This window comes from Dromaius novaehollandiae, chromosome 1 (genome assembly GCF_036370855.1).
Source record: "Dromaius novaehollandiae isolate bDroNov1 chromosome 1, bDroNov1.hap1, whole genome shotgun sequence".
In the NCBI taxonomy this organism is placed as follows: Eukaryota; Metazoa; Chordata; class Aves; order Casuariiformes; family Dromaiidae; genus Dromaius; species Dromaius novaehollandiae.
The window spans coordinates 192,926,765-192,939,254 of NC_088098.1; the positions used below are offsets into that span (position 1 = coordinate 192,926,765).

Consider the following 12,490-nt stretch of genomic DNA (forward strand, 5'->3'; position numbering starts at 1 on the left):
TGAGATAGATTCTTGTGCAACACCCAAAGCTAGGCCTAGGGATGACCTAACTGAATAATACATCTGCTGACCAGTTCAAAAAAGGGACTCAGACATGAGGTAAGGAATGTTAAACCTTCCAATTTGTTCCCTAAAGTACATTTTCTCCTACTTTGTCCAGTCTATTTTTAGCGCCCAAAACAAGAAGGTAGAAGCAGTTTGTTCCATGTGCTAATAAATCCCTATGTGAGGAAGTTTTTCTGATAAATTACTACACATTTTACCTTTCAAAATATAATTGCATTACCTCTTACTATACATGCTATCTACACTTCATAATGGGATTACCCTACTTTAGCCACTTGCTACTTCTATATAATAAGCTTTATAAAAAACTATTCACGTATCATGCTCTTTAAACATTCCAAAGTTATTCACATTGTTTCTATCCTCTGAGCTCCATCCAATTATGAATACTTCTGCTGTCATCTAGTTGCCCACAAATGAATCCAACAATCCAGCTGCAGTCTCAATAGGACCATAGACAGGTACAGCTCTTGATATCCTCGGTGATGCAATGATTCTCCATAAATGGCCTCAAAATACACTTGTCCTTTCTGGTGCCATGTAGAATTACAGAGTACTATAGAATGCCATTGCTGCTCATTATTACCCTTCCCTTGCTTCTGCTCTCTTTCGTTACTATTTTTGTTTCCAGATTTCTGCTTTCTATTGAATACCTTTAATTCTTTTCTCCCCAGGTGATTTTCAGTGTATTTTCTGCACCTAATTCAAATACATGTATGCCTCTTTCTGCTAATTCTAACAATTCCCAACTTTGTATCGTCTGTGAACTTCATCAGACTGCTCACTTGAAGATAGCATGGGTCTGTGGAGAGCCAGACTTTAACTACTGATCACGTTCCTGCTAAGGCTAGATGCCGGGATGAATAAAGGCCGTGCAGAAAATGCCTCCAGGCAAAACTATATCATAACAGCATGATGCTCACATCTGTGGGGACACAGGTGGAAGGAAGAACAGGAAGGGTATGATACCTCAGTGAGATCATTTCTGATTTTAGGAATCTGAGGAGTGCTCAAGAAGTTGAAGCCAGTAGTTCTAATACTACTCTGATCTTAACATAAATTTGTCTATCCTGTGGCAGTCTGAGCACACTTACACACATATGGAATTAGTGCTCTGATGGCTTAATATTTAAAAAGCATTTCCAGCTTTTAAATACCATCCTTTATTGAAAGCGTAGTCCTGAAGGGGCATAAAAAATGCTACACTATAAATTCATGCAAGCAGCTGTTCTTCAGCAGCCGTAAATATCCCAGCACCAAACTCTTCCATAGAGAACTCCCTCTGTTATTTTCTCAAAAGCAGAAATTGCACCACAGAAATCAACGTCGCATCATGCTTATATTCAAGTGATCTCTTAACACAAAGTGACTTTCTTCCTCATATTAATTTTTCCATCTTCATACTTATAAAAGGAAAGATGGAGAAACACAATTTAGGATACAGGAAGGAGCATTCTTTATAGAATTTCCCACAGGGCATCATTAGTACACATCTCTCATTATTTTCACCAATAGGTAGCAGTTTGTTTATCCTTTTTCACTAAGGTATCGCACTAAACGTATCTCCCTCTGTTCTCACAGATGTCAAAACTAAACCGCTGGTCAACTTGCGTGTGATTACTCCTGGGCCCCATACAGGTTTAGCCACAGCCACAGTCTGCGGAGGGGCTCTACGCAGTGACACTGCGGGCACTCCAGAGACACTCACCGGTGATTGTGTTTGTCACCCTGAAGAATGCTAGCGGAGGGTTGCAGGCCTTTTGGTCCACCCCTTTTTTGCTAATAATATTGCACCTGAATTTAGTTCCAAAAGCTGTGACAATTACTTGTTTTTCATAAAGAATGTTACAATACATAAGGCTATGAGAGAAATCAGCCAAGAAGAAGACGGAAAATACTGTTCAGCTTCTTCCTGCCAGTGAAGGACTACTCCCTGGAAAATGTTCCTCATGTTTTGTTTTGTGTATTTCGTATGTCCCAAGTGACGAGGTTGCCATCGCTTCCTTAGGAGACGGCTGTACATATGTCAAATCATTTACTGTCCCAAACAGAGGACACTTCTAAATCATGGACATCTAGGAATAAGTTTGTTTTTATAATATTCTGCTAGTCTTTTGAACTTCATACGGCTATTTTTTCCATCAACTCCTGAACAATTTCCTTTAAATACAGTATACAGTTCCTGAAATTAAATTGCCAAACTGATCATAAGAAAAACAACACTGGTAGATTTACAATGCTACCACAAAAGCACTATAGGGACTGATGTATAAGCTGAACAGTTCTGCAACTGTATGGAAGCACATAGCTTGAAAGAATATATAAGCAACGCAGGTAACACACATTTTAAGGAAGATCCATTTCCAAGATACAACTACAAATTGAGCTATTCTTGGCCTAAACATCAGGATATACCTTGTTTTTCCTAAAAGTGACTAGAAACATGCCTATGTATTAATTCTATTATTACCACATTATCTGAAAAATTAAACAAAAATATACAATATAAATAAACATTTTTCATGCGAAAATTCTGCAGACTTCATGTTGATTTACATCAGAGCAGTTCTTTTGCAAAATCTGTTCAGAGACTACAGTTGTTGGTTTAACTTTGTATTTCTGCAGTTCCAGTTCAACTCTTTTGAACAGGAAGTACTTAGCTTTGGTCATGTAAGGAACATACTATTTCTTTCTATATACAATCATTTATAACAACTTTTTTTTGCTTCTACAAGACAGTCAGGAGGAACAGCCTGAATTTTTCAGGCTGTCCTGTGTGGTTCAACTGATGCCCATCTGATGCCTTCTCATGAGGGAATAAATAACTGAATTTCAAATTCCCTTATTTGGACACATTAAAGGAAAATCCATTGTAAAATGAAGAGTTCTGTCAAGCAAGACGGAATGAAAATTGGCTCTTTTTCTTTTCTTTTTTAAACCTAGTTCTAAAGAGGTAAAAGAACAGCTGTAGGTTAGTTCATTAAAACACAGACCTCATTACTCAGGCTAAGCTAAAATGCTGCTTACCATCCTGTTGATACGGACAAAGTCTTCAGGCTTCTTGGCCCAAGGAGGAAGCTCAACGTCATTCACAACAACTTCATCTTCTCTGACTCCTAGATTATAACCATTACTGTTGACAAACATCTCTGGTAGGTAGTAAAACTCTGGAATTAACTCCTAGCAGGGAGAAAACACACCATGTAACTTTACCTTTACACAGAGATGCTAAATGCTGCTGCTAGAATCAGCCTCTGTTGTAGTAGCCATTAAAACATTTTTGTCTGTCTCATGTTTCTGTGAAATTTTATAATCTATTTCTTGTACTTTAGTTCAAAAACACATATCATAATTAAATATTAGAAAATACTTGTTTTTCCCGTATTTGTTTTCATAAAAGACATATTCGGAAAAGCAGTACATATCAATAAAACAGATCAGGATAATTCATACAAAAAACTGCATGCTGATCCCTCAATACTATAAATATGTTGGGGTTTTTTAATCACTATTTAGCTAAAATTATTCAAAAGGAAAAAAATTGCTAATATAACATGGTTTTGGTATTATTTCTCTATACGCTTTAATTGCATAAGAAAAGGTGGCAGTTTGGTTACATACATAAGGAAATACAATTCAGGATGGATGAACTTTTCTACTTTAAGAAAATTTCATCTATGCTACTACTATAAGAAAAAAATATGGAAAGAAAAATGTCAGTACAGCAAACACCCTTAAAACATAAATACATGGTATTTAAGCTGTGAACATTCATTAACTGAGTAGCAAAGATCATCTGCAGTGTATTATTGTGTTTTGCCAATTTCTAGGATAGTTAAATAGAAATGCAATAGTTTTGGCATAATAAATATCTCCATTTGCTGCCGTCTATTATTTAAGTACTGAACTGCAATAACGGAAAAGCTTTAAAACCCACCATCTTTTTTCTAATATCCAGATATGGATTAAATTTACTAAATTAAGTTGTTAAAAGCATTATGGCATTCAGTTGTGTAACATGATCAAAACTGATGACACAGCACCTGAAATCTGAATCTCTTTGTGGTGCTTTCAAAGACTGCAGACATGCAGAGTGTAAAAAAATCACTGCCGAGACTAACTTATCTAATTAAATCTGATCTGCAACTCCATAGAGAATAGGGCAGTTAAAGCATAGATAGTTCTTTCAAGTTTAATCACTAAAAACAAATATATGAATATTTATGTTAAAATTTTAAGTATTTTTAAGGAAGCAATTTGCTTGGGTTCTTTACATCATTTGTAATATACTACAAACAATATGAATCCAGATTAAACTAAAATACAATGCCAACCAATATCAAACTAGTGCAAAATACTAATCAAGTGAGCCTACGCTTGAATTAATAGCTCATTATAAAACACATAATTTCGAAAATCCAAAAATATTAAAAAATATTACATGTGGTAAATAGTAAAACAGCAGCTAAAGCAAAGCAAAACAAAAAGCAATCCAAAATATCCTACAGTGTCAAAAGAAAGCAGATTATTTGGCTGGCAATCTTAGGATTGGTTACATTCCTCTAATTTATTCAGAGTATTTCAGAAAACGAACTTCTGCCCATTCCTCTAAATAGGACTTGTTATTACTCAGGTTCTTGAGGAAGTCCTTTAGTCTATCTAACAGGAATGAACAGTCCACTCAGTTGGAGAAAACCAGACAGAAATCTTTCTAGAGCCCAACAAATTACTATTAATTTTGGACTAAGGGCTGGCCACAAAACAACATGTGCAAATTACACCTACAAATTACTGACTGACGAACTAAAAGCATTGTCTCAAAGAAGCACCAAATTCTTGAGGACCTATGAATGTGGAATTTTATTAGGTCAAAATACACAAGCATCATATTCAAATGAAACAATTTATTAAGGAAAGAAATGATAACCTTTTAATAAAGTTTATTGCTATTTTGAACAAGATCCTGGAAACACAGGTCACTGCTTTTTAATTATTACACCTTTTTATGTAATATGGTGGTGTACTAACCTATAATGTCAAATAGCAAGGAAGTTTTTTAGTCTATCAAAGATATATAGGCTCTTCTTCAAATTTTCAAGTCTGAGGCTCTAATTGTGAACTTTTACATCTACGATATCTGAAAGAATTGTGTTACTCAGAGCCACATCTACTGTTTACTTGAATTCAAGTAACCTTTTGACTTCAGTGGTATCTTGAAACAAAGGGATTTAAGTCATTGAATATTTTTAATGGTATTTCCATCTAGCAATTTTATCTTTGTTACTATTTGCTTTCAGTGTAATTTAATGTTCCCTTGTCTGGGAGAGCAGAAAACATAAATAGAAACAGAGTAAACAGAAAGCATACGAATCACTTTCTTCGTAAGATTTATTATATTGTATACGTTTAGTTTGACCTGTCTTATTCCTGTGCTCTGGAAACTAAGCAGTGCCAGACTTCTAAATCCTCTTCAAATCATACTCTGACACTCTCTCCAGAACTCATATCATTCCAGTTACACATTCTGTTAATTTTTCTTTAGTCAGATTAACCAAGCTAAACATAGTATTTCAAAAAATTAAATAAAACCACTTGTCTCAGTATTCCCTTCAATGCTATTTTTAGTTCAGCCTACAATTTTGTTTGCTTATTTGAGTACTACATAGCATGAATTGAACCTTTTCTTGAGATTTGTACAATGTAGCATGTGACTTTTCCAAGATACTTACATATTTCCTGCACTTTACATTAACCATTCAATTTGCTTTGGTATTCTTTAACTCTTGAAAAGTTCTTGCCTCCACTGTTGACTATACTAAATAACAGCACCACCACTTAAAAACAATTCAGATAAATCCATCCCTTTCCCATTTCTAGGAAACGAATGAATATGTAGTAAAAAATAGGCCCGTCACAGAATCTTGTGGCATCCCATGATGATGAACTTGCTAGCATTGGAAAATTCTTCAAAATGTGTCTTTGGATGCTTAGAAGCATAGAAAATAGAAGATCAGAGGGAATCTAGAGGTGTGTGATAGAAAGGTTTACTTGTTCACAGTTTATTCTGTTCGTATTTTCACTTTGCTGCTTTGGAAAAGGAAAAAGCTGTCTGTTCTACCTCGTGCTAACTGCAGATGCTGGGTGAGGAAGAAAAGGCGAGCACTGCCTTCCCTGGGAGCACCCGAGCATGCTTAGCGAGGAGAAGTACAACCTGGGAGAAGCACAGAGAAAGGGGAAGCAGGGGCAGAGCAGGCAGCAAAGGCAGAACCTGGGAGACTGCTGAGGAAAGCAGAGAGCAGACATGAGGAAACCACAGGAGAGATGGAAAGAGGACACCTTTCCTAGGGTCCAGAGAGGATTGTTTTAACCAAGAAGCCACTGAAAGTTGCAAGAATGAGCACAAGAAGGAACGCTAGCAAGCGCTAGGCTTACTTTCAAAACCTATTTAAATTTTTCTCAACGAAAGCTTGAGTCTTCTCTATTTCAAAAGCAGGTTTGTTCCAGTTTATATTCTAAATAAAGAAATTGGTAAAGACAGTAAGCTGTTCTGGTGATTTTCCTGTTCAGGAGAGGGAGGAAATATCTCAAATACCTAGTTCTTCAGGATCACACATAAGAAGTGATCTAGCCCATTCCTTGGTCCAAAAGAGTTCAGCTACACCTACTACCTGACAGATGCTTGTCTACCCTGCTGTCCCAGAATATGAATGACAGCAGCTCCACACCTTCCATCAACTGACCAGTCTTTTTCGTGTGAAGAAGTTTGACCTAATGCCTGGCCTGTATCTTTCCTTATATGATCCTATCCTATATGTCCTATCCATCAATGGATGCATCTGGAGAAAAGATTACTCATTTTGTCTTTACACAGGTTATTACATATTTGTAATGTCAGCTTTACATGTTTTCAGGTTCTAAAAGTCCAAATGAATGACAATGATTTTACCTTCTACATTGCTATATTGCTTAAGTTTTAGCTAGAGATGTGAAAGATTTTTTTTAATCTCCCCAAACTTCCTACCATACTTCTGGTTGATTATACCTAACTATTAGAGAACCTTATCGAATTATTTCTAAACAGTGCATAACATAATTTACTCTTACATGCTTTGGCCCTGTTATATTTTGTCAAATGCTCATCACACAGAAACAAAAATTAACATTTTTATCAGCTTCAGTGGTCTTTAGATCACAGATTAAGATTGCAGATTTTTCTAATAGCTGCCCTTTTTCATTCATTTTTATGAACAGTGTAATTTGCCATATAACCTCAGTTCCTACAAACGACAATTTCCATACTTTGGAAAGGGTCATTGTTAAACTCACCCTTGAGGTAGGGATTAGGAGACTCAGAAATTGGCAGAGGAAAAATGCCTCTCATTGATAATATCTGCACCAGTGGGTGGGACACAGAGGATCTTCTGTCTCCTAATCTGTTTTCCGCTTGACAGACAGAATATTTGACAAGTGGGTCCTTACAACAACTATTTCACAGTTACTGTAGCTAAAGGTAAAGGGCCAATGCAAACCTCACTCTACGCAAATGAATGCTTGCTTGAAGTTACCATGATTTTGAGAAAGTTTTTCTTTCTGAAAAGTTTCTGTTTCAAGCTACAAACGTGCATGAAAGAAAAATCTCAAAATATTATCTTCCTAAACTATAAGCATTTAGTCAGCCAGTGTAATCAAGACATAAAGGAAAACATCATAAATAACAGCACAAAATAAACTTCCCTAGAAGTTGCACCAGTTTCCAGGCGTAAAATTAGGAAATGCAAAGAAATAAAACAAAAAAGACTAAGGTTGAAAAAAAAAGGTCTGGTATTTTAAAATACTCACTGGCCAAGTAAGAATTCATATGCATATTGTTATTATTATTGTATTCCATTCGGCTGACATATAGTCTTGCATAAATTAATACGATTCAGTGAATTTTATTGGTTTCTTTGCTATAGCCAAAACATATCAAAGGATCCAAATAAATCTTTCAGACTACATAACCTGTCATGGGTAATTTCTTACCACAATAAATATCTAGAGTTCAAAGAGTTAATAAAAATAGGGATTCTAGTGATCTAAATCCATTTGCAGTAATTTCTGTCTAGTTGTCCTTGACATTTCACAAGCTGGTAACCTCCTCTGCTCCCCTTTCATTCACACCTCTAATAAGACAGGTTAGCTTTCTATCATTTAATAGTCAGCTACCTTTCAAATTGCCCGAGAAGCTTGGCTCTTCTCGGGTGAAGAACGATGCAGTAAAGCTACAGAGGGGTGTAAAAGAAAAGGTAAAATGAATATTATAACAGACATTTCTTGTCTGTAAATATGATCTCTAGTTTATTTTAATAGCTATACTAAAACCCCAAGGTCTGGTTAACAGTATTATATGCCTTGCGTCTTTGTATGAGAAAACATCCCACAACACATTTTCTAATTTACAAGCTTGTGACAAATCCAAGCTGCTGAGAAATTAAACTTTAAAAATATGTCTTGGGGTGATAGAGGACCACTATTAACACTATCATAATTGTATACCATTTGCATCAAATCTGACATTTCTCTTTAATATGTTTTGGTAAGAGTATACCATTTTATGGCCTCCCAGTGAAATCAAATCCAACCCAGACGTTTTCACTTTTCTAATATAATTCACTTCAAGGTTTTAAAGCTGCCATTTCTTTTTCTTTCTTTCTTTTTCTCCCCAAAGGTTGATCCCCTGGCATCCATTAATTCCACAAGAGCCTAGTACTGGGTCAATGAGTCAGCCGTGAGTAGCTCCATTAACTGTGTTAATTTACACTATGGCACCTTAATGACATTTTGTCATAGCTACCTTTCCGACTTCTAAACACACTATTCAAAAAGTAATATAACAAGTTGGAGAGGCATTAGGAAAGATTAGTGCCTGAGCAGTGGGTTCTCTGGAAGTCACCGAAAACCTGAAAGGAGGGAGGGAGGCAGGGGAGAAATGTGAAAGCTCACTGGCCAAGTTATGGTCATTTCCGGGTGACTTGCTGCCTCAAAGGTCACTCCGCTAACATTCATTCTTCTTCCAGCTTGTACTGATTATCTCGAGAGAAGGTCGATGTTGATAAAGGGAGACAATAAAATAAACTGTGGTATCCAGGTTCTCCCCTGTGTGTTAGCACTCTAATACAGCACACACTGTATTCATTCCCTTCATCCAGCACAGGGGAACAGGTCTCGCTGAGAATGAGCCAAAACTCCACCAATGTACTGAACAAAACTGTCGAAGTAAACCTTTAATCACCTACTGAGCTGTAATCTATCGTACACTACATTTTTCAAAGATGCTGTACCTTTTGTCACAATCCAAGGAGTAGCATTAAGTGCAAATTATGGCTTGCTTTCTACAGACTGATCAAACTACCGCCACAGCCTTATTTTCATTATCTCAGTGTGAAACAGTTTAGTTCCAGAGGAGACTACATATATGCACAGGGAGGGAGGGAGGGAGGGAGAGGCAGAGTGAGCATGTGTGAAAAAGGATGCATAGATGTGAAAATGGAGACTGACCTGCAGAATTGCAGCTTCTTAAACAGATACATGTTCCTTTCCAAATGTCAGGTATTTCCTTTTAAAATTTGAATTCAGTATTTTTTAAAGCGCTTTGGAAGTTTTCTTCAAAAAAAGACATTGAGGCTGCAGAAGAATGCTGTCATGAAAAGTGTTTGCACAGCTTAAAAAAGGCAGTTTACAAGCTAAAACTGGCTGTTGCATTTCAGAAGAGACTTAAGAATACAGCTCATAGTCCACTTTCTTAAACAATAACCTATCAAAAAATCATAATACAGATTTTGCTTTTCTAAAAGAATTAATTTGAAAAGTAGGTTTCTTATTAGACATGTTAATAAAGAAATAAGAGAACTCATATCTTTCTTTAATACAATATTTGAAAGGAAAATTTGTGGTCATCTTACAAGATACAACTTTGAAAATATCAGATTAATTCACTACCCATCCTGTTTTAAATTATTTCCTAACCAGTGCCGCAGTAATTAATGTCATTACTGAGATCAGAGATTAAAGGTACTTAAAGCAGTTCAGAAGAACTTAAAACATATGATAGGGAATACACGATAAATGAACAGTTGCTATTCTTAACAGTTTTGAAAGTTCGCTGCTTTGATGGATAGTCCATATTCCACAAACCTCGTATTTACTGAAAGAAGGACTCATAAAACCTTCGGGTGGGAAAATCATTTACAGTGTGTGTACTGCACGGCATACCAGTCACATGGCACTGCCAAAGGCCCACATGCACTACTGCGTGCGCAGCCAGGAAGAAGCTACGCAAATACACAGAACACTGACAGAGAACAGGCTTTAAGGTTTTGTACTCACATGCAGGCACTACACATCTTTTCTTTTGCACAGTATCTACTTTCACTGCACTTCAGCTTCAGGACCACGATATAAATATTAGATGTTATCAGACAGCTGAACATGAATCTCTGGTTGTTTCACATTCAGACAGCTGCAGTTATTTTATTGTGCAAGACTGAGGTGGCTGTTCTTAGGAGAGAGGGAAAAGTGTGCAGTGATTTTGAGGAGCTTTCTTGGTGACTGCCCAAACGTCACTCCTTTTCCAGTGCCTGAAAACTTGATTACAATGCATAAAAAGCCTGTAAGGCCTTCCAAGCAGGAGCACAACTAATCTGAAAAAAATGAGGTATTTGTAGCATTAATAATAGCTCAGTTTCCCATCCTGCAGAATGAACTCCAAGGCCTCAGGGAAAAGTTGGCCCTGATGTCACGACATTGAGAAATGCAGTTCATTAAGATCTTAAGCAACAAACAACAGCAACAATTAGCCGCTATACTCATTCCTGATTTATGGCTAAGAAACACAGACTGTACAAATGGAAAGGGCCAAAAGGGTCAACTAGTGCATCCTCTTGCCAATGCATGCTTGTCCCTGATACTCATTTTCCAGCGTTTTGCCAGTCTACTTTCCTATGAATCTTGAGAAATAATCCTCTTGCCAATGCATGCTTGTCCCTGATACTCATTTTCCAGCATTTTGCCAGTCTACTTTCCTATGAATCTTGAGAAATAAGGATTCTATTACTTGTCCTTGTGAGGATATTCAAATTTGGAGAATACTCAGTTTCACTTTACCTTTCCAAATTCTGTTGGCGAGGTGAACATTTTTCAACTCTGATCCCATTCCTCTGAGGTGTATCTCTGGCCCCTGACAAACATATCTCCCTTTCATAGGTTTGCATATTTCACAGAGTTTATGTTACCATGTCTTCCCTTTACGCATTAATTACCCCAAGCATACACACTTTTTTTTTCCTGCAAATCAATCTACCAGTCTTATGGCTCACTCCAGTTTGGATACAGACTTCCACTAGTAAGTTCCCAGCACTAAGGATTTGCTTTATCCAGCATGAATACGTACTAAAAATTGAGCAAGGCAAAAACAAAAACTCGTGTTCTCCAAGAATATGAGAGCTATGAAACAAATGAAAGGAAAAACAGACTGCTTAAGGTGGAATTTAGATGCCATGAGATATTTTAGCTGCTGTAATGCTAAGCATGTAGCTTTCGTCTCACTACAAGCTTTCTGCTGGTCTGTTGATCTTCAGGTTTGCTTGTTAAGCTGAACACAAAATAGCAATGTATTTACATGCACTACTTAGGCTACTAAAGTGTACTCCATACTTCTTCCAGTAGTGGCTTTCTATCAATATATAAGAAATGAATTTCATTAAGCAATATGTTGAATGTTGATATTAAATACATCAACAAAATTCCTCTCATTCCTGTACTTTTACTTACTTTTTCTCTTTTATTTAGATGGTCAAAGAACTTTTTCTATTTGCCTTGCCAGCCCTTAAAGACTTAGCTTATTTTCAAATCTGCCTTTATTTATCTACTTTTATCTTAAGCAGAACCAACTCATAATAAATCAATTCAAGGTTAATTACTAAAACCACCTTCTCTATATCTTTATTAATTAACAAAACCATGTTTAAAAGCAGCATCTTTAATCCCTAAGGTATCCCTGAACAGACTAATCAGGGATTTTCTGGAGAAAACATTTTTTGGCTATCATATCTCATCTGCACTATATTAGATTTTCTGTAATGACTTAGCTCCAAACAGTACTTCTCTTGCTAATGACATAACAGAAATATTTATACATATATACACACACATAAAAATCTGACCCTGGGACTCTACAACAGACTCCCAAATTTTTCTAGAATAAATTACTTCACAGTCTTTCTCCCAGTGTGACACTGACCCTTAATTGCTACTATTTTATCCAAGCTATCTCCCACTCCCTTATTTAAACTCATGACATCAAACTACACAGCTACCCTATATCTTCATCTTTTGCCTGCCTCTCCTGAAGGCAAGTACCTTTTAAAAGATGCCTTTTAAGCATCTT

General features: G+C 36.4%; 1 protein-coding gene across 4 annotated transcripts in view; it reads right to left on the minus strand.

Moving 5' to 3' along the window:
- NBEA (neurobeachin) overlaps positions 1-12,490 on the minus strand; it is a 533,052-nt gene that overhangs the window by 57,176 nt on the left and 463,386 nt on the right. For all 4 annotated transcript variants that reach the window (XM_064504927.1, XM_064504930.1, XM_064504928.1 and 1 more), the window contains one exon: positions 3,094-3,246. In XM_064504927.1, the coding sequence (XP_064360997.1) occupies positions 3,094-3,246 (153 nt within the window). The remainder of the gene's footprint in view (positions 1-3,093; positions 3,247-12,490) is intronic.